This window comes from Leptonychotes weddellii, chromosome 14 (assembly GCF_054177405.1).
Source record: "Leptonychotes weddellii isolate Sample4059 chromosome 14, ASM5417740v2, whole genome shotgun sequence".
Taxonomy (NCBI): Eukaryota; Metazoa; Chordata; class Mammalia; order Carnivora; family Phocidae; genus Leptonychotes; species Leptonychotes weddellii.
The window spans coordinates 5263586-5287045 of record NC_138382.1 but is presented as its reverse complement, the minus strand read 5'-3'; the positions used below and the strand labels follow the sequence as shown (position 1 = coordinate 5287045).

General features: G+C 36.1%; 1 protein-coding gene across 4 annotated transcripts in view; it reads left to right on the top strand.

Moving 5' to 3' along the window:
* JAK2 (Janus kinase 2) overlaps nt 1-23460 on the top strand; it is a 143524-nt gene that overhangs the window by 60548 nt on the left and 59516 nt on the right. For 3 of the 4 annotated variants that reach the window (XM_081802767.1, XM_081802766.1, XM_081802765.1), the window contains exons 3-5: nt 635-885; nt 11697-11820; nt 19975-20092. In XM_081802767.1, coding sequence (XP_081658893.1) covers nt 666-885; nt 11697-11820; nt 19975-20092 — 462 coding nt within the window. In that variant the 5' untranslated portion in view covers nt 635-665. Of the gene's footprint in view, nt 1-634; nt 886-11696; nt 11821-19974; nt 20093-20663; nt 21116-23460 lie in introns of those variants that run through there. The other variant, XM_081802768.1, reaches the window with a different exon arrangement.

Sequence of the window (23460 nt, the reverse complement as noted above, 5' to 3'; positions counted from 1 at the left end):
GCGCTGTTACTCAGGCAACCCTGTTTGGGCGGAGTTGCCCTGCGCCCCTGTGGCGGGGGATGGGCTCAGTGGGAATCAGTTTTGGGGGCTTTTGTTCTCTGGTGGCTTTCCCTGGCGGCTTTCTGCGTCTCTTCCGCGAGTCAGAGTAGATGAGTTCTACTCTCCTAGAATGTTGATTGTCTTTCATTCATATAAATCTAGTCTGTTGTACAGAATCAGTTTTAAATGTGACCTCTCTAATAAAACTCATCAGTTTAAACCCAGTTTGAAATGTTATTTACCCCCTCCAGATACCAGTAAGCAATTGTCACAGTAATTAATTTATTGAGAATTTATGTTGCCTAGTGGGATCTCTTCTCCTGTTGCCTGTGACTGATGTTGTTTGTTTTGTTAATATTACATATCTGTATTATGTTTCCTCAGTTAACTTGTAAACTTCAGCTTTATGGTCCTTGTCCACAGGAAGGCTATAATCTCAGTGTCTCTCACTGTGCTTTGTATATAGTAGCACACAATATTTATTCAGTTAATGAATTTAACAAAGTCACTGCTTTCAGTGACGCCTTCTTTGTATATGAGGGATGCCTTATCAGTATCACTTTCTTTTGTAACTTACTGTTTTTTTTCTTAACAGGCAAATGTTCTGAATAAAACTCTGTTTGGGAATGGCTTGCCTTACAATGACAGAAATGGAAGGAACATCCGTATCTCCTGTACAACAGAATGGTGATATTCCTGGAAATGCGAATCCCATGAAGCAAATAGATCCACTCCTACAGGTGTATCTTTATCATTCTCTTGAGAAAGCTGAAGGAGAGTATCTGAAGTTTCCAACTGGGGAGTATGTTGCAGAAGAAATTTGTGTTGCTGCTTCTAAAGCTTGTGGTAAATATTTAAAAAAATTATTTTCTCCTTGGGGTGCCTGGGTGGCTCAGTCAGTTAAGCGTCTGCCTTTGGCTCAGGTCATGATCCCGGGGTCCTGGGATCGAGCCCCGCATCAGGCTCCCTGCTCAGCAGGAAGCCTGCTTCTCCCTCTGCCTCTGCCGCTCCCCCTGCTTGTGTGCTCTCTCTCTCTGACAAATAAATAAAAATCTTAAAAAAAAACCTATTTTCTCCTTGTTAATAGATCATCACTTCAACTATGCTACTCTAATACAATATACATGGATAACGTATTATTTTTTTATTTTTTAAAATGCTTATATGCCAGTGTGCTGTCAAAGGGAGAGCTGCCAGAGCTTGGAGACCTGTTTGCTACCTGGTGCTGCCTCACACCAGGGTCTCTGCAGGCGCCGAGCTCCTCGGTTGCCCCAGGTGCAGCTCTCGAAGTCCCTGGTGCAGCCGCTGCCCGCCACAGGGTTCAGGCAGCAAACTTTGATGGAGTGTGTTGTTTCCAACAGGGAAGAGTGCACAGGCCCAGGGAGCATGGCTGCCTGCCTCCACCTAGATTTCAAAGGATGGAGCCGGGCAGCTGGGAGCCTTGGCGCCAATCTCTGGTAAAGCTACAAAGACAGAAACCTTGTTCCAGTGTGTCCTGTAGGCAAGACAACAGATTGGAGAACAGATTGTCATGTCAAAGAGGATTATTCTTGAGCCTTAGGTCTAATGGAATTTGCCCTGTTGGGTTTTAGACTTGCTTGGGACCTGTCACTCCTTTTTTTCTGCTCCCTTTTGGAGATCTTATGCCTGTCCTGTCGTATTTTGGAAGCATTTAAATTGTTTGATTTCACAGATTCACAGCTGTGAAATCTTCAGGATGAATGGTACCTTGGGTCTCACCCAAATATGATTTAGTTGATATTCAGATGAGTCTTCGAACTTCAGACTTTTGAGTTGATGCTGGAATGAGTTAAGACTTTGGGGGCTGCTGGGATGGAGTGAATATATTTTGAATATGAAAAGGATGTGAATTTTGGAGTACCAGGGGCAAAATGGTAGGTTTCTATTGCTATGTCTTCATGTCTCCTTATCTTTTTTCTGCAGTCTTTAGAAGTTTTATTTGGATTACTTTTTAATAGTTTCCATTGTCTCCTCATGTTCGTGTTTTGCTCTACCTTCTTTACTAGATAGAAGAATATATTACAGTACCTGATTTAACTTTGTTCATTGGTAATTCTACCATCTCTGTCATTTCCAGGTATCCTTCTACTGATTGATGTTTCTTCTGGTTATAGGTCATATTTTCCTGCTTTTTCAAATGCCTACAATTTTTTATTGGATGCTGGATATTGTAATGTAAATTTGCAATTTACATTGTTGCCTGCTGGATTTTGTTGTATTCTTTAATTAGTGATGGACTTTGTTCTGGCACGTGGTTAGGTAATTGGTGGTTTACTTAGCTGCTTTTGAGATCTTCTCCTCCTTCTCTTTCTTCTTCTACCTTTCGTTAAATAATCCAGTATTTCTAGTATATTCACAGAACCATGCAGCTGTCCTATCAGTTTTTAGCATCCCCAGAAAGAAACCTCTTACCCATCAGAAATAATTTTCCATTTCTTTCCCAGCTCCCCCAACAACAAATCTGCTTATATCTCTAAGAATTTGTTTATTTGTAACATTTCATGTAAGTGGAATCATGCCATATGTGTTTTTTTGTGACAAGGACTTGAATTCCTGAGTCATATTGTAACTTTGTCCTTAACCTTTTGAGGAACTGCTGGAATATTTTCAGGGCACCTATATCATTTTACATTTCCACCAGCAGTGTATGAAGGTCCCAATTTTTCTGCATCCTGATCAATACTTGTTATTACTGGTCTTTTTGATGAATGACATACTAGTGGGTGTGAAGTGGTATCTCATTGTGTTTTTTTGAAAAAGCTTTATTGACAAATGATTCACATATCATACATTTCATACTTTTAAAAAGTATACATTTCAGTGGTTTTTAGTATCACCAGTCAATTTTAGAACACTTCTCCATCCCAAAAGAAACTCTGTGCTATCACTCTCAAACCCCTTCATCCCTCTCCAGCCTCAGGCATTCCCCTAATCTATATTCTGTCTCAATACATTTGTTTGTCTAGATATTTCATATAGATGGGGTCATATAATATGTGGCCTTTTGTTCCTAGCTTCTTATATATAATAGCCCCCTGCCATGGAAATCTTTAGTAAAAGGTGAAAGATTTATGTGATCTGAAGAGAAGCTCCGGAGTATTCTACTAATACAATTTTTGTGAAGTTCATCCATATTGTACCATCTGTCAGTACTTCATTATTTTATGGCTTGAATAATATGCTACTCTATGGATAATGCCACATATTATTTAACCATTGATCATTTGCTGGACATTTTGGCTGTTTTAGTCTTTGTCTATCATGAATAATGTTCCTGTGAACATTGTGTACAATGTTGTGTACAATGTGGGCAGATGATTTCATTTCTGTATGTATACCCAGGAGTGGAATTGTGGGTCAAATGGTAACTCTTACGTTTAACTTTTTGAGGAGCTACCAGACTGTTTTCCAAAGTGGCTGCACCATTTTATATTCATACCAGTGGTGTGACAGTGTTCTGACTACTCCACATCCCTAGTAACACTTGTTATATGACCTTTAAAACTTATATCCATTCTAATGGGTATAAAATGGTATCTTATTATAGTTTTGATTATTTTTTTTTCCAGATTGCCAGTTCTTTTGAGTATCTTTGCATTGCTATTGGCAATTTGTGCATCTTCTTTGGAGAAATGTCTATTCATATCCTTTGTCCACTTCTTAAATAGGTTTTTGTTTGTTTGTTTGTTATGGGGTTGTTAATAGTTATATTTTCTAGATACAGATCTCTTATCAAATATATGATTTGGAAGTCTTTTCTCCCATTTTGTGTTTTGTCTTTTCATTGTCTGGCTCTGGTAGCATTCTTTGAAGCAAAGATTTTTCATTCTAATGAAATCTTTTTATTTATTTTTGTTGTGGTTGCTTGTGTTTTTGTGTCATATCTGAGAATCCATTACCAAATCCTAGTTCATGAAGAATTACCCCTGTAGTTTCTTCTAGGAGTTTTATGGTTGTAGTTTTGCTTCACTTTGAGTTCATTTTTGCAGCTGGTTTGAAGTGGAGGTGCAGTGTCATTTTTTTGCATGTGAATATCTATGTGTTACTGACTTCTCCCACTTTGTATAGTATTTAGAGGATTCATCTATGTTGTACCATGTATTAGAACATTCTTCTTTTTTTTTTTTTTAAGATTTTATTTATTTATTTGAGAGAGAGAATGAGAGAGAGAGCGCACATGAGAGGGGGGAGGGTCAGAGGGAGAAGCAGACTCCCCGCCGAGCAGGGAGCCCAATGCGGGACTCGATCCCGGGACTCCAGGATCATGACCTGAGCCGAAGGCAGTCGCCTAACCGACTGAGCCACCCAGGCGCCCTAGAACATTATTCTTTTATGGCTGAAATATATTCAGCTAAATAGTATCAAATACAGGATACAACACGAATGAACCTTGTAAATATTATAGGAAGTGTAAAAAGCCAGTAACAAATGAATATCTACATGCAGATCCCAGCACCATTTGATGAAAAGGCTGTGATATCCCTGCTCAGTAGTCTCAGAACCCTTTCAAAGTATTATTTGGCCATAAATGAGTGGGTTTGTTTCTAGATTTTCAGTTCTGGTGTCTATATGTCTTAACGCCAGTACCATACTCTCTGCATCATTACGGCTTTGTAGTAAGTTTTATAATCCGAAAGTGTGAGTTTTCCAACTTTCTTGTTCTTTTTCAAGATTGTTTTATTTTTCTAAATCTCTTTTATTAGATTTTGTGTTAAAGTTTTTGTACTGTTATTTTAGGATTACCCTAGATATCACAATGTACGTTTTTGGCTTATTACAGTCTTAAGCTCGTATGTTAATAATTTTGTAAACAATTCAAGAACTTGAGAGCAGTTTAACTCCATTTACTTCTCTTCACTTTTGGTACCAATGTTATCATATGTTTTATTTCTGCAGGCATCATAAACCCCACAGGGCACTTACATTATTGTTGCTTTAATAGTCATTCTTTTGTATTTACCCTTTCCTTTGTTCTTTATTCTTTCCTGTACTCCCATGCTTCTACCTGTCATCATTTTCCTTCAGCCTGAAGAACTCCTTTTAGTATTTCTGTATCTCAGATCTGCTGATGACAGATACCTTCAGCTCTTATTTATCTGAGAATGTCTTTTCTTTTTGCTTTCTTTTTTGAAAGGTATTGTCACAGGGTCTAGAATTCTTGGTTGGCTTCCCCCCTACCCCTTCATTCAGTGTTCTTACTATGTTCTATTCATTCATTGTCTTTTGGCTTCCATGGTTTTTGTTGAAAAGCTGCCTATTAGTCTTTTATTTCTCCTTTGAAGGTAATATGTTTCTACGCTCTGGTTACTTTTAAGGTTTTTCTTTCTGTTCTTCATCTTCAGCAGTTTGACAGTGGTGTACCTATATGTTGTTTTCTTTGTCTTTATTTTGCTTCGGGCTCTCTGATCTTGCTGAATTTGTAGGTAGGTCAGTATCTGTTTAGCTTTGGAAAATTCTTGGCCGTTCAGGGACATGTAAATTAGGTCCATTTGACAGGTCTTAAATGCCTTTTATACTGTCTTCAGTTATTTCCATTCTGTTATTTTTTTGTCCTTCAATTTGGGTACTTTTATTGACTTGTTTTTGTGTCGACTGGTTCTGTTTTCTATAGTAGTATACTGTGTGCTGTTAAAGCCCTCTGTTGGTCCATGGTTTAGTAGTATCAGTATTGCCAGGGAGGTTGTTAGAAATGCAGTATCTCAGGTCCCATCCCAGGATCAGTGAATAACCATGCTTTTCAAGCTTTTCAACAAAAACCATGGAAGCCGAAAGACAGTCTCCAGGTTGTTATAATGATGAACATTAGATTTTGAAAAGTACTGGTATAGTTCATTCTAGCTCATTCAGTTAGGGAGAACAAAGAAACTATTTATTTATATAGTTTATAAAGCCCACTTAGGATTTACTCTTGGGATCTTTACAGTGGAACCCATGTTATGTGCCATGTACTTTGCTAAGTACTTTATTCATATTACGGCATTTTATCCTTCCAGCTATCCTATGAACTCAGTTTTCTGTCCTTATTCTTTAGATGATGAAGTATAAGCTTAGATTAACTACCACAAGTTTACCTAGCTAGTAAATGGCTGAGCTCAGACTTAACTCGTATCAGACTTTAAGCTAATGCTATATAGATTATCACTGTTTAAACTGGGATGCTTTTGAGATAAAAAGATATGCTATTAGTAATTATGCTGGAACAGTAGACAAACCAAACCTATCTTGGTCCAGCCAGGTTATATGCTCATCCTGTCTGTAGCGCTACGCTATATAACGCCTCTCTTTTCTTTTCTGTTTAGCTATTTTAGCTTCAGGAGCATTTACAGCTGATCCTCTGTTTATATACATTTTATGGATCCTGCCTGCATTTACATTGAATAGCTAAATCCTCCTGTGCTTTCAGTTTATGCATTACCTCTTCAGAAGCCTTCATTGAAGTCTTTACTTCATTTGACTCTCTTGATAAATGTTTTTACCTCTGTTAAAACCAGAGCTGAATAGAAGTTAAAGTGATGAAAATGTATTTTACTTAATAAACAATTGTAATAGGGAAGATATTCTAGTATAGAAGTGAGCTTGACTGAATACAGCCTGAACAGGTGGGGTTTTATAGCCAAGGAGAAAGATCGGCACTGGTGAATGGAAAGTTACCAGTTACACTGGTGAATGGAAGAGTAGACATCAAGTCTGGGGGGACTCTGGGTCAACCAGCCTAATATGATTCTTGCCATAGGCAGGCCAAGGTCATCAGTTATCATCTGCTGGATAATAGGGGTGAGGAGTTTGATGAGATATCAAAGGTGGGGAACTCTTGCTAAATGGACTTAGGATTCTTGCTAAAAAATGATTCTACATGGAAAAACATGTATGAGTGATGTATGAGGATTCAGAGGAGCCTTGCTAAAATTTGGTCAAGCAAAGAATCTTTCATTTCTCCCCTGTACTTCATTGTTTTCTTATGGTCTTTACTATCATTGCACTTACCCTTTTGAATTGTAGTTCCCCAGTGGCATCTCTGAGTCATCTGCTACAACGTGAGTTCCTAAAGTTGAGCACTATTTTTATTTTTATATATCCTGTACCCCTCTTGTGCTTATTATGGAATAGGGACTCTGTTAATATTAGTGGGATGATGACTGGTCTTGCTCTAGAATGATATGGAACTGAATCACAGTTATGATAATGGCTTCGAAAATAAACACATTAAAGTGCTTTTAATAAATAAAAATACAAATAATTTGGACTTGGTGTATAGGGAAAGAAAGAGTTAAAAATGACTGAGGTTTCTGTGTGGTCCTATTTTTTCAATATAATATATATCTCAAATACAGTGTCATTGCTTTTTCATCCTTTCTAGGACAACCCAATTAACATGAACTAAGAAAAATGAAATAAGTATTAATATATAATTGCCATTTTGGAATAAGATATCAGTGTGACTAAACACTTTCTTTTGTTATTTGTTTGCAGGGCTGACTTAACCATTTTTCTTTTGGTGTGTATCCCCCTTTTTTCTGACCCTTTTGTGCCAATTTATATAGATACACTCATTTTCCTATTTTGATATCTATAATTCAGGTATGCAGTCCAATTTGAAGAAATCATTATTTGTCATTTAAAGAAAATCCTGGTGATTCATCGATATGAATTCACTTTTCCCGCTTGTTTGATTATGCTGTTGTTTGAAAATCACGACCATTGTCTTCTTTTAAAAAAAATCCCTGTTATCATGTGCTAAGAATAATGGTTCCATATACAATTTTGTTTGCATGATTACATTTAAACTAAATGCTACTTTTTTGTTAAGATTCTCTTTCCAGTATTTTCTCTTCTCAAGGTAATTTCATATCAGGTCTATTATGGCCCTTTTCTGGGCATTTTCATCTCCTACTCTGTCTCTTACATACCTAGAACACTGGCTGCGTGAAGCATTTCGTGTGGAGACGAGAGGTGGTAGGTAGATAAAAGAAGCAATATGTGCAAGGCACTGGGACGTGAGATTACCATGCTAACTACTTGACTGACTGGATGGTGTTATTCAAATTTTCAAGTTTAAAATATTTTTTAGTGCATAATTAGCCTAGATCAAAATAGTATGCAGATAAAATAACTCTTTCTCCAGTTATTGAATGGCATTATTTCCTGTCATGGTTATTTTAAAATTCAGAGAAAGACAAGCCATCATTCTCTATAGTTTCAAGGTGATTAACATGATGAACTCTAATCTTGGTATTGATTAGTATCTTTTTTAATTTCTTTTTTTCCTTTCTCCCCCTTTTTTTTGACATGAGGACTTACTGTTTTTATTTAATGAATTCTTTTTTAAAAAGATGGTTTTTCTCTACTGTACTCTTAATTTCCTTTTCTCTTTGTCCCATCCTAGTAACTGGGGCAATAATCTCTTGTGTGTCCTTCTATAGTTTTTTCCATGATCATATGAACATATATGGAAACATAATCCCCCTCCCTCCTATATATACAGTCATGAGAATTTTGAGGTTAATATTTTATAAAATGGAATCATATTTTATGCTTCTTGCCTTTATCATGAAAACATACATTGTGAAAAATCTATTCAAGCCACACACTTTTGCACTAATTTTTTTTGTTGAGTTTCCTAATACTCTGCTCCATGGATTGTACTACCATATTTTTTTTGATTTTTCTACTCTTGAATTTACATTTTCTTACTACTGTACTGTACTTTTAGGAGTATGTTGCTGGGTTGAAAGGTTGACATTTCTAGCAATTATGTAACATCGTCCCTTTTCACCATCATCTAATCAGCCCTAGATGTTATCCCTCTTAATTTTGCTAGCTGAATGGTATAAAGTGATATCACATAATTTTAATTTGTATTTTCCTCAGTGCTAGGTATTACCATCCTTTCACATGTTTATTAATTATTATTACTCATGTATTTGCTCTATTGTAAGTAACTTACATCCATTTTTTGCCATTTTCACTTTTATTTTGCATTTTTAATCCTGATTTTTTATTATAAAATATTTAAAGTGATACTTTGCATAGAAGAATATAATACATATCAGTGTAGTCACTGGACAACTTTTCAAATTTATTATTTTGCCATTTTCAGATTTTCCTCTGATTCATTGTTGTGATGAATTACATTAATTTTTCCAATTTAGCCATCTCTGCTGTTGTAAGATAAATGAACTTTGTCTTTTCTTTAAAGAAACATTATAGGATTTGGTTTGCTGTTAATTAAAATGTTTAGGATTTTTCTATCTGTTTGTTTATGATGTCTGGCTGGTTTTGGTGTCATGGTCAAACCAAACTCCCAAATTATGTCAGTATCCCTTTTCTCTCTTTCTTTTCTCTATAATAGTATACCGAAGATTAGAATTGTCTTTCATGTTTGGTTGAACTCACATATAAATTTCATCTGGGCCTAATTGTGGTTTTTCCTTTCTTCTTGTTACTTCTTTCTCTTTCCCCCCTCTTCCTTCTTCATTATTTTTTTAAGTGGATATATTATAGTTCTTTTGAAGTTTTTTGTTCTTGAATCCATTTTTTAAAGTTATATATCTTTTTTAAATTGTCTACATTTTCAAATTTATTGGCATTGTTTATTCTCTTTTTGTCTTCATAACCTATAATTATACTTTAAAAAATCATTAGTGTTTATCTGTTTTTTTTTTCTTGGTCAGATTTGACAAAAGCTTGTTTATTTTGTTGGTCATTGCAAATAATCAGCTTTTATTTTGTTGATTCTCTTTATCGAATCTTTATTCTGTTAACTTCTATGCTGTCACATTCTTTCAGCTGTCTTAGAGATTACTGTTTTTTAATGTATTGAGTTAAATAACTTAGATCATTCTGTTATTTTTCTGATATAATCAGATTAAAGCTACAATTTTCCCTCTTAAGTATGTTTAGTTATATTCCATAATTTTATTTTTATTTGTATTTTTTTAAAGATTTATTGATTTTAGAGAGAGAGTAGCAGGGGGGAGGGGCAGAGGGAGAGCAGCTTCAGGCCGACTCCATGCTGAGCACAGAGCCCAACACAGGGCTCAGTCTCACAACCCATGAGATCATGACTTGAACTGAAACCAAGAATCAGCCACTTAACCTAGTGAGCCACCCAGGTGCCCCTATTCCATAATTTTTAATACATGTTATTAATCATCATTATAAATGCTCTTTAGTTTCTCTCATAATTTCTCCTATGACCTGTGAGATATTTAGGAGTGTGTGTAAATACAAGAATGAATGCAAGGATACAGTTTAAAAGTTGTTACTTTTATATGTAACTTACTGAAATTATTACATATCTATGAGTAAACAGTTGCGATAATTTTAATAAAAATTTTAAGTCTTTGTTTTCAGTGTGTCAAGTTGGTGTCATTTTTGTCTACAGTGGAGAAGAATGAAAACATTACTAGAATAAATATACTTTGGTTTTTTTGAGGGGTATGTTTTTAAATATATAGGGTTAAAAAATTTTTTTAAGTATTCATTTCTGATTTAGTTGAAGTGTAGTTAGAGAACATGGAATGTGTGATTATTTTCTAGCACTTTGGGAGACTTGTTCTTAGACTCCAAATGATTGGGATGTGTGTGTGTATATATGTGTAAATGTTCTCTATGTCCTGGGAAATAAAGTGCATTAATTAACTGTGTGGCTTTGCTGTTTCATATGCTTTTTAAAAAGTTCAGTAGCCTTGGGGCGCCTGGGTGGCTCAGCTGGTTGGGCGACTGCCTTCGGCTCGGGTCGTAATCCTGGAGTCCCGGGATCGAGTCCCGCATCGGGCTCCCTGCTGTCAGCGGGGAGTCTGCTTCTCCCTCTGACCCTCCCCCCTCTCATGTACTCGCTCTCTCTCATTCTCTCTCTCTCAAATAAATAAATAAAATCTTTAAAAAAAAAAAAAAAGTTCAGTAGCCTTCAAACCTTTGTTAATGTATCTCCTAAAATATCTTTGAAAAACAATCACATACCCTTGCAATTTAAGTTGACTTTTAAAAATTTTCATTGTAAGTTTAAATAGTGCAGAAGATATAGGTTCTAGTGCACTGTGTAAAATTTGATATTTAAAAATAAAACTGTTGTGCTATTCTCTTAAATGTATCCAGTGAGCTCTAAATATTTTAGTTGATACTCTCATTATCAATTAAAACTACACACGAATTTGAATCGACCTTTCTGTGCAAGACAACTAAAAAAATTGGATAAAATGTTTTAAAAAATCTGCTTGAAAGAGTTCCAGCAATCATATTTTAAAATGTAGGGAAGAAAGATTTAATTAAGAATTCAGTTGTGAGGGGCGCCTGGGTGGCTCAGTCGTTAAGCATCTGCCTTCGTCGCAGTTCATGATACCAGGGTCCTGGGATTGAGCCCCGCATCGGGCTCCCTGCTCCTTGGGAGCCTGCTTCTCCCTCTCCCACTCCCCCTGCTTGTGTTCCCTCTCTCGCTGTGTCTCTCTCTGTCAAATAAATAAAGTCTTTAAAAAAAAAAAAATTCAGTTGTGAGCCATGTTGAACCAAAAGATGTCAACCGTTACTGCATTTGTGCTGATTAAGAGTTGTTATTTCAACGCCATTACAAATTATGGATGTTATATAAATGTACTTGTTACTGTCTGAAATCGTTTCTTTTTCTCCTTCTTTCCTAGGAATCACACCTGTGTATCATAGTATGTTTGCTTTAATGAGTGAAACAGAAAGGATTTGGTATCCGCCCAACCATGTCTTCCATATAGATGAATCAACCAGGCACAGTGTACTCTACAGAATAAGGTACTTTCTCCAATAAAGTGACTCATTTAATGGTGAAAAGGCAAAGTGAGAGAAATCAAACATATTTTTAAATTGCAAGGTACTTGATAATAGAGACCAGAACTTCATTTAAGACATTTTGTCCACCAGAGGACATGTTTTTACATATTTTTTCACTAGAATGCTCTGCGCTTTTCTGGTGGGATGCTTTACCACTTATGATTATAATTAAATTTAAAATGATGAGAATGGCCTTTACTAACAAAATCCCGAATGTTTGGAATATTGTTAGTTTCCCAGGAAATTCAGTGTTTTGTGCAATAAAATGTAATCTTACATCTCTTTTTAATAATTTTTTTAGAGTTGAAGTGAAGGAAGATATGATTTTGCCAGTGGTTATTTACAGCCTCAAATTATTAAGTTAATTCATTTCATAATTTATGGAAATACGTTATACCAGTTTAGAGAAATCTAGAGGTACTTTTCCACTCAAAAGGATAGAGCAAAGAAATAAGTTTCATCTGTGACTCTTATGAAATAGATTCATTCCATGCAGAGTCAGTGTTGCATAGTAAAAAAGCACATGGACTCATTCATGATCTTAGAGAGGAAAGAAAAGGAAGCCTTAAAAAACTAAGACTCAAGAGAAACATCCTTATCATGGTAAAGGGTATTTACCAAAAGCAGGTAGCAAATAATATTCTCAAATGGTAAGATGTTAGAAGCAATCTCTGTAAAATCAAAAACAAGACAGAAAACAAAGCCACCACCACTGCTTCTATTTAGGATTTTAGTGGAGTTCCTAACAAGTACAGTAAGACAAGAAGAATGAATAAAATATTTGATAATTGAGAACAAAGGGGCTCCTGGGTGGCTCAGTCGTTAAGCATCTGCCTTCAGCTCAGGTCATGATCCCCGGGGTCCTAGGATCGAGCCCCGCATCGGGCTCACTGCTCAGCGGGGAGCCTGCTTCTCCCTCTCCCACTCCCCCTGCTTGTGTTCCCTCTCTCCCTGTGTCTCTGTCAAATAAATAAATAAAATCCTTAAAAAAATAATTGAGAACAAAGAAACAAAGAGTCATTATTTGGAGATGATAAGATTGTTAACATAGACAATGTAAACAAACTTTATAGGCATCAATAATAAGCATTCAGAAGAGTGCTAGATCTATATGATCAGTATGTTAAAATATCAACTATTTCTATACTCCACAAACTAACAGAAATTTAAAATAGCTAGTAGCAACAAAAAATGCAAAGTACCTAGGATTAAATCTATCCAAAGTTATGTAAGACTTCTGTGCAGGTTTTAAGACTTTACAAAGTTGTATTTAAAAGAAGCATGCTAACATGCTACATATGATTGACAAAATATCAGTGTCTTAATAAGAATATTTTCTTTATCACTTTCTATAATGATTATACTTTCTGCAATTAGCAAGTGTATCTTTTGATTTGAAAAGGTCTTTGTAGCAGAGGTCTACAGTCTTCTTCTCTAAAAGGCCAGTTGTAAATATTTTAGGCTCTATTATCTCTGTTTTAACTATTCAGTTCTGTTATTATAGTGTGAAAGCAGCCATGAATAAGTAAATGAATGGGCATGATTGTGTTCCAATAAAACTTTATTTATAAAAACTTAACAGTAGACCAGAATAGGGCTGTGAGGCAGAGTTTGCTAACCTCTTCTTAAGAATTAAAAATTGTTTCTCATCAAATTCATGAATTTTTCCTATCCTTCATGCTGTCTGTAAATGGCACACTTTACCTTAAAAGACACAACTAAACTCAAAGTAAAGGATTGAAAAAGAACAGGCCCTCAGTAACCAAAAAGGAGCTGGAGCAGCTATATTAATATCAGACAAGATTGACTTGAAAGATATAAATTGTTATTAGAGACAAAGAAGGGACATTTTATAATGATAAAAGAGTTAATGAGTCAGGAAAACATAATATTTGTTTATAATTGTTATAATTTGTATCTGATGACAGAGCTGCACAATTCATTAAGCCAACAACTGACAGAACTGTAGGGGAAAATAGATAATTCCACAATAGTAGTTGGAGATGTCAATACATGACTTTCTTCAGAAATGGATAGGACAACTGGACAAAAGATCAGCAAGATAAAGGAAGACTTGAGCAACACTATAAGCCAGCTAGACGTGCTTATGTAGAATACGCTACCCAGCAACAGCACAATCACATTCTCCAGGATAGACCACACATTAGTCTACAAAATGAGTCTCAATAAGTTTTAAAAGATTGGAATCATGCAAAGTATGTTTTTTGACCACAATGGAATTAATTTAGAAATCATTAACAGAAGGAAAACTGGAAAATTCACTAATATGTGGTAATTAACAACAGTTCTAAATAACCACTTGGTCAAAGAAAATAATCACAAGGGAAAATTGAAAATACTTTGATAGGACTAAAAATGAACCTATCAACTTATAGTATGCAGTTTAAACAGTGCTTAGATGAGAATTCATAGCTGTGCACATCTATATTAAAAAAGGAAAAAGTTCTCAAATCAAGAGCATTCTACTTTAAGAAAGTAGAAAAAGAAGAGTAAATAAAACTCAAAGCAAGTCAAGGAAGGAAATAATAAAGATCAGAGTAGGGGCGCCTGGGTGGCTCAGTCTGTTAAGCATCTGCCTTCGGCTCAGGTCATGATCCCAGTGTCCTGGGATTGAGCCCCGCATCGGGCTCCCTGCTCAGCTGGGAGCCTGCTTCTCCCTCTGCCTACCGCTCTCTCGCTTGCTCTCTCTCTTTCAAATAAATAAATAAAATCTTAAAAAATGAAATTTAAAAAAAGTATATAAAGATCAGAGTAGAAATAAATGAAAAAGAGAAAGGAAAACAACAGAAAATCAAGAAACCAAAAGTTGGTTCTTTGAAAAGATCAACACTGTTGATAAATCTTTAGATTGATCAAGATAAAAAGAGAGAAGCTTAAAGGTACCTGGGTGGCTCAGTCATTAAGCATCTGCCTTTGGCTCAGGTCATGATCCCAGGGTCCTGGGATCTAGCCCCACATCGGGCTTCCTGCTGGGTGGGAAGTCTGCTTCTCCCCCTCTCACTCCCCGTGGTTGTGTTCCCTCTCTCTCTCTGTCTCACTCTGTCAAATAAATAAATAAATCTTAAAAAAAAAATAAAATTAAAAGAGAGAAGCTTAAATTATTAAAGTCAGGAAGAGAGAACATCAATCACTGTGACATTACAGAAATAAAGATTATAGGGAACAATTGAATGCCAACAAATTATATAACCAAAATGAAGTGAACAAATGCCTAGAAAGAGCAAACTATAGGAACTGCCAAGAGAAGAAAGAAAGTCTGATGGACCTCTCATAAGTACAGACATTGAATTAATAATTTAAAAAAACTTCCCACAAAGAAAAGCCCAGGCCCAAGTGGCTTCAATGGTAAATTCTATCAAACAATTAAAGAAAAATTAATACCAATTATTCAAAAAAAATGGAAGGGAACACTTCCTAACTCATTCTATGAGTTCATACCAAATCCAGACAGACATCCAGAAGAAATGAAAACTATAGGTCAGTATCCCTTATGAATACAGGTATAAAAGTCTTCAAAATACTAGCAAACCAAATCTAGCAATATATATAAAAAGGATTAAATACCATGACCGGATGGGATTTATTCTAAGAAATACAAGGTTGCTTTAATATCCCCAAATCAATCACTATAATGTACTGTATTAGTTAAAGGACCCAAACCACATGATCATCTCAATAGAAACAGAAAAAACATTTGACACAATCTAACACCCTATTATGATAAAAATACTCAACACAATAGGAGTGGAAAGGAACTTCCTCAGTCTCACAAAGTGCTACTCCAAAAATCCCAAAGCTAACATTATCCATGATGGCCAAAGACTAATTGCTTTCTCCCAGGGATCTGGAACAAGACAAAGATAAGTGTTCTTATCACTTCTATTTAACACTATACTATAGAGTCCAGCCAGGGAAAAGAGAAAGAAATAAAAGGCATATTGGAAAAGAAGTAAAACAATCTCTATTTACAGATGATATGATCTCGTATATAAAAAATCCTAAGGAGGGGCACCTGGGTGGCTCAGTTGGTTGAGTATCTGACTGTCGTCGATTTTGGCTTGGGTCATGATCTCAGGGTCCCAGGATCGAGCCCCGGGTTGAGCTCCACACTCAATGGGGAGTCTGCTTAAGGATTCTCTCTGTCCATCCCCCCACTCTCTCTCTCTCAAATAAATAATTCTTTTAAAAAAATCCTAAGGAATTAATAAACTATTAGAACTAAATAAGTAAGCTCAGTCAGTTGCAGGATAGAAGATCAATATACAAAAATTGTATTTCTATACACTAGCAGTAAACAATGCAAATGTGAAATTAAGAAAACAGTTCCATTTACAATAGCATTTAAAGAAGTACTTAGGAATAAGCCTCACAAAAGAAGTGCAAAAACTATGCATTGAGAAAAGCAAGATATCATTGAAGGAATTTATTTTTTAAAGATTTTATTTATTTATTTGAGAGAGAGAGTGCGCAAGCAAGAGCATAAGCTGGGGGAGCAGCAGAGGGAGAGGGAGAAGCAGACTCCCCACTGAGCAGGGAGCCTGACGTGGGGCTCAATCTCAGGATTCTGAGATCATGACCTGAGTCAAAGGCAGCCGCTTAACTGACTGAGCCACCCAGGTGCCCCATTGAAAGAATTTAAAGAAACACTTATCTAAATGGAAAGATACCTCATGTTTATGGATCAGAAGACTTAATATTGTTAAGTGGAAATACTCTTCAAATTGATCTGTATATTCAGTACAGTCTCTATTGAAATCCTAACTGTCTTTACTGCAGAAATTGACAAGTTGGTGGTAAATTCATATAAAAAATCAAAGGGACTTGAAATAGCCAAAACAATCTTGAAAAAGAACAAAGTTGGAAGATTTACACTTCTTCATTTCAAAACTTACTCCACAACTCTAGTAATCAAGAAAGTGTGGTACTTGCTTAAGGATAGATACATAGGTTAATAGAATAGAACTAAGAGTGCAAAAATAATCCCTGATATTATGGTGATTGATACTTGACAGAGTGCTAAGACAGTTCATGGGGAGGAATGCTCTTTTCAACAAATGCTGCTGGGACAACTGAATACACACATGTATAGTAGTGAAGTTAGATCACTAACTCACACTATATACAAAACATTTACTTAAAATGAATCATAGACCTAAATCTAAGAGCTAAAACTGTAAAACAGAAGACAATATAGGAGTACATCTTTGTATACTTAGGAGTAGCCAATGGTTTCTTCAGTATGGGACCAAAAGCTCAAGTGACACAAGAAAAATAGATTAATTGGGATTCATCAAAATATATGTTTGTGCATCAAAGGATGCTGTCAAGAATGTGAAAAGACAGCCTGCAGAATAGAAGAAAATGTTTGTAATCATATCTAATAAAGGTTTTATATTTGGAATACCTAAAGGACTCTTGTTCAACAATACAATGACAAATAACCCAATGAAAATATGGGCAAAGGGTTTGAATAGCATTTTTCTCAATAAGACCTACAAATAGCCAGTAAGCACATGAAAAGATGCTCAACATTATTATTCTTTAGAGGAATGTAAATCATAAACACAATAGGATACCAATTCACCCATTAGGATGACAAAGGTATAAAAGATGGACAATAACAAGTTACGAATTTTTCAAATTATCACTTTTTAAGTAGAGCACAGTGGGCTAGATAGTGAACCATGCTTCAGCAGCAGAGCACAAAAGAAACCAAACTAGAAAAGTTTATTACTTGCAGGTCCTGGAGGAAGTGCCCTGCAGGCCTCCAGGGGCCATATGGGGAGATCAAGGCAGAGTACAGAGAGAGACACAGGACCCAGGGCACATGCCTTTACTAGGGTTTGTGGGTGGAGTGCTTTGGGGTTCCAAATTCAATTCAAGCCAAAAGAGCTGGTATTTGGTAAGCCACATGGGAGTTGTATTGAAGGGACTTCAATAAGGGTTAGGTGCTGGGAGACAGGGGAGACTGTTGGGAAGTTGTATCAGAAACTTATATTTGCTTGTGACTCAGTGGGCTGTTCTCTAGGGCATGTACTTGCATGGGGGGCTAATGTCAGTTTAAGGTCACTGCAGTCCTCTCGGCTAAACAAGACAAATGCCAGGGCAGCAATACCAAAGACTAACTTAGCTAAACTCTCCACATGTGTTGGCACAGATGTGAACTATTGAGATGCTCATATGTTGCTGTTGGAGATGTAACTTAGTACAGCCACTTTTTAAAATAGTTTCGCTGTTCCTCAAAAAGATGAACATAGAATTAACACATGATCCATCAATTCCGTCCCTAAGTATGTATGCAGGAGAAACGAAAACACACACACACACACACCCTTGTACATATTGTTCTTAGCAGCATTATCCACAATAGCAAAAAGATGGAAACAACCCAAATGTCCATCACGTGATGAATGAAGAAGCAAAATGTGGTTTATCCATACAAGGGAATATTAACTGGGCAATAAAAAGGAACGGAGTGCTAATACTTGCTATAACGTGGATAGTCCTTGAAAATATGCTTAGTGGAAGAAGGTAGGAAAGGCCACATATTATGTGATTCCACTTACATAAAATATTCAGAACGGGCAAATTTATAGAGAGAGACTAGTGGGAACTTAGGGCTGGGGAGTAGGTGGGGTGATTTGGGTGTGACTGCTGTTAGGTATGGAGTTTCTTTTAGTGGGGATGAAAATGTTCTAAAATTAGATTGTGGGGATGTTTGTATAGTGCTAGGAATATACTAAAAAACATTGAATTGTATGCTTTAAATAGGTGAACTCGAAGGTATGTGAATTGTATCTCAATAAAGGTGTAAATAAACAAAGCAATATAGAATATTTTTTGTTTCTTTGAAGGACAAATTTTTAACCTATTTTATTCATTCATTCACTTGTATTGAAGTGTAGTTGACATATTATATTAGCTGCAGGTAGACAACACAGTGATTTGACAATTGTATACATTATAAAATGCTCACCATGGTAAGTGTAGTTGCCATCTGTCGCCATCCAGTTATTACAATATTATTGACTATATTCTCTATGTTGTATTTTTCTTCCCCATGGCTTAATTAGTTTAAAACTGGAAGTTTGTACCTCTTAATTCCCCTTCACCTGTTTCATCTATTCTCCCCTCTCCCCAACAACCACCTATTTTTTTCTCTGTATTTATTAGTCTGTTCCTTTTTAACTTTTTTGTTCGTTTTGCTTTTTAGATTACACATTAAGTGAAATATGATATTAATCTTTCTCTGACTTATTTCAGTTAGCATAATACCCTTTAGGTCGACCCATGTTGTTGTGAATGGCAACATTTCCTTTTTATGGCTGACTAATATTCCATTGTATATATACACCATCTTCTTTATCTTTTCATCATTTGATGGACACTTAGGTTGCTTCCATATCTTGGCTATTGTAAATTATGCTGCAGTAAGCATAGGAGTGCCTATATCATTTCAAATTGGTGTTTTCATTTTCTTCGGATAAATACCCAGTAGTGGAATTATATACCCAGTTGTATGGTAATTCTATTTTTAGTATTTTGAGAACCTCCATACTGTTTTCCACGTGGCTGTGCCAATTTACAGACCTACCAGTAGTGCATAGAGGGTCTCTTTTCTCCACATCTTTGCCAGCACTTATTATTTCTTTTTGGTACTAGCCATTCTGACTGGTATGAAGTGATATCTTAATGTGATAACCTCCATTTCTTAACAGAAGAAGCAATTATTTGTATTTATGCCAAATTAGTATTTTCAATTTAGTATTTATAACTTTACTGGTATTACTGGATTAATATTTAAAAAATTTGTTAATATTTTATTTTTATATTTCTCTGTTTCCTATTATTGCTTCTGCATTCTGCACATAGAAGCAGGCAGCATATTGATTTTACACTTAGGTTTCTTGAATTTTCTGTCTACTTTATCATGGTCTTATCCAGATTTCCTTTGTCCCCAACTTGTATTTAACACTGTTACCTGTGTTTTCTGGTTATGGGATAATACCTTTCAGTATGCTGGAAGTGGTTGTATGTACACAGTTTGTTTATATTTGAACTATTTGGAGGCTGATTGAATGTTTTGTCTCATAGATTTTACTTTCCTTACTGGTATTGTAACGGCAGCAACAGAACCTATCGGCTTGGGATATCTCGAGGTGCCGAAGCTCCTCTTCTTGACGACTTTGTCATGGCCTACCTTTTTGCTCAGGTATCATTATGTTTTCTTACTTGTACATGTGTTAAATGATAAGAATCTTGCTGTGTAGTGTAGCTCTTCAGGAAAATCTTCATATATGGGAAAATTGATGTTCTGTCTTGCATAGCAGGCACAGAAAGGTAACAAGGTTGAGTCTTCTTATTACTAATTTTTAATCCCATAACTTATACATAATAGAATTTATTTTATAAAGGTTCCCTTAATTGGCCCTTTTGAATTTTTTTTTCTTTTTTAGTGTTTTAGGGCATTTTAAGGATTTCACAAAGTTTAGATTGAGTTATACAACAGGATTCATGTAGATATAAGTGTCTGGAATATAAGACAGCAAAATTTCCTCAGAAATTTTTTAAATTCCTGACAATTTCCGACTTAATTAGTGGATAGTAAAATGTAAAGAAAGTGGGAAACTAAATAAAAAGTGGCTCAGTCGTTAAGCGTCTGCCTTCGGCTCAGGTCATGATCCCAGGATCCTGGGATCGAGCCCCGCATCAGGCTCCCTGCTCCGCGGGAAGCCTGCTTCTCCCTCTCCCACTCCCCCTGCTTGTGTTCGCTCTCTCACTGTGTCGCTCTCTGTTGGAAAAATAAATAAAATCTTAAAAAAAAAAAAAAAAGTGGGTTACAGTAGTGTGTTTAGCTCCTTAGAAGAGGATGATTGAGTGTTGTTACTTGATCTGAGAGTTGTGTTCCAGTTATTTGTTTATTAATACTGTTATATTAAATTTTTATAGTGTATTTGAACATTTTGTAATGCTTTCTTATGTATTACCTTAATTTAAACAATAATTGAAATGTTCTGTCATTAAATAACTTTTGTTTTTATGTGCCACAAGACTGAGGAGCAGAAACTAAAGGAAGAAAAAAGATATTAGTGCTTTTGGGTAAAGATATGCTCTTATTATCCCCAAGATGTCAGATTAAGGAGTTCTGAATCAGATTTGCAAAAATCTTAGGAAATTACCCCACAGATCCTCATGGTTCACGTTTCTAAGATGTCTAGGAAGATTGGTTCAGTTTGTGAGTAACACATCGATAAATATTCCTCTTCTTGGGGCGCCTGGGTGGCTCAGTTGGTTAAGCGACTGCCTTCGGCTCAGGTCATGATCCTGGAGTCCCAGGATCGAGTCCCGCATCGGGCTCTCTGCTCAGCAGGGAGTCTCCTTCTCCCTCCGACCCTCCCCCCCTCATGCTCTCTCTCTATCTCATTCTCTCTCTCAAATAAATAAATAAAATCTTTAAAAAAAAAATATTCCTCTTCTTGGGGTATGAGAACAAGCAGGTTTTTTTTTTTTATTCTGGTAAAATATGCTTAATAAAAGTTACCATTTTAACCATTTTTTTTTTAAGATTTTATTTATTTATTTGAGAGAGAGAATGAGAGAGAGAGAGAGAGAGAGCATGAGAGGGGGAGGGTCAGAGGGAGAAGCAGACTCCCTGCCGAGCATGGAGCCCGATGCGGGACTCGATCCCGGGACTCCAGGATCATGACCTGAGCCGAAGGCAGTCGCTTAACCAACTGAGCCACCCAGGCACCCCTCATTTTAACCATTTTTAAGTGGACAGATTGATGGCATTAAAGTACATTCACATTGTTGTGTAACCATCACCATGATTCATCTTTAGAACATTTTTCATCTTTTTAGACTGAAACTTCATACCCGTTAAACAATAACTTGCCATGTCCTTCTGGCCCCTGGCAGCCACCTTTCTACTTTCTGTCTCTGTGAATTTGCCTGTTCTGGGTACCTCACATCAGTGGAATTATACAGCATTTGCTCCTTTGTGGCTGACATATTTCTCTTAGCATAACATCTTCAAGGTCTTCCATGTCATATAGCATGTGTCAGAATTTCCTCCTTTTTAAGGGTGAATAATATTCCATTGTATCTGTCACATTTTGTTTATCCATTTATCTATTAATAAATACTTGGGTTGCTTCCACTTTTTGGCTCTTAAGAAGAATACTGCTATGGGAGCGCCTGGGTGGCTCAGTTGTTAAGCGTCGGCCTTCGGCTCAGGTCATGATCCCAGGGTCCTGGGATCGAGTTCCGCATCGGGCTCCCTGCTCCGCGGGAAGCCTGCTTCTCCCTCTCCCTCTGCCTGCCACTCCCCCTGCTTGTGATCTCTCTCTGTCACATAAATACAATCTTAAAAAAAAAAAGAATAACGCTGCTGTGAAAATATCTCTTTAAGATCTTGCTTTCTATTCCTTTGGATATATATCCAGAAGTGGAATTATTGGATTATTTGGTAATTCTATGTTTAATTTTTTTTAAGGAACTGCTACACTCCATTCCAGCAGTGCATAAGTGTTCCAGTTTCTCCACATCCTTGCCAACACTTACTTTCTGTTTTTCTGATGATAGCCATTCTGTGGAACGTGGAGTGATACCTTGCTGTGGTTTTGATTTGCATTTCCCTAATGATTACTGATGTTGAACATTTTTCTTAAGCTTTTTGGCCGTTTGTATATCTTCTTTGGGAAATTTCTGTTTATGGCCTTTGCCTATTTTTAAATCAGGTTGTTGTTAAGTTGTAAGTGTTCTTTATGTCTGGATATTAACCCCGTCAGCTATATGACATATTTTCTCCCATTCTGTCGGTTGCCTTTCACATCTGTTGATGTGTCCCGTGAAGTCCAGAGGTTTTTAATTTTGGTGTAATCTGATTTGTTTCTTTTTTCTTTTGTTTGCCTGTGCTTTCGGTGTCATATCCAAGAAGTCATTACTAAATCCAATATCATGAAGCTTTCCCCCTGTGTTTTCTTATAAGGGCTTTATTGTTTTAGCTCTTATGTTTGCATCTTTGATCCATTTTGAGTTAATTTTTGTTGATGTTGTAAGGTGAGGCCCAATTTCATTCTTTTGAATGTGGGCATCCAGTTTTTCCAGCATCATTTGTTGAAAAGACTGTCCTTTCTCTATTGAGTCTTCCTGGTGCTCTTGTCAAAAATGATTTGACCACCACCCAACTTTTATATAGCTTCCTTTGTTTCAGTAGTCATTAGGAAAAGAGAGCGATAGGCTTTTGAGAATAGATACTGTGAGGTTATGACTTTCTGTTGCCTTTATGATTATATTATCTGTGCTGCAGAACTGGTTTTATTTTGGTGGTATGCTAGTTTAAATCCCATTAATAAGACAATTTTCCTAAACTGTTCAACTGCTTTACCCTAATACTGTGATATCTAATACTTTTGATCTAGAAAAAATATGGTTGATTTCTAATTTTGTCTTCCTAGGAAGGATTTTCTCATATAGGACAGCAAAATAATTTCACAATAGAATCCTAAATTGTGTCTAGATAATATACCACATGTAATTTTTCTATTTCTTAATGTTTCTTTTCTCTAAACCTGTGCC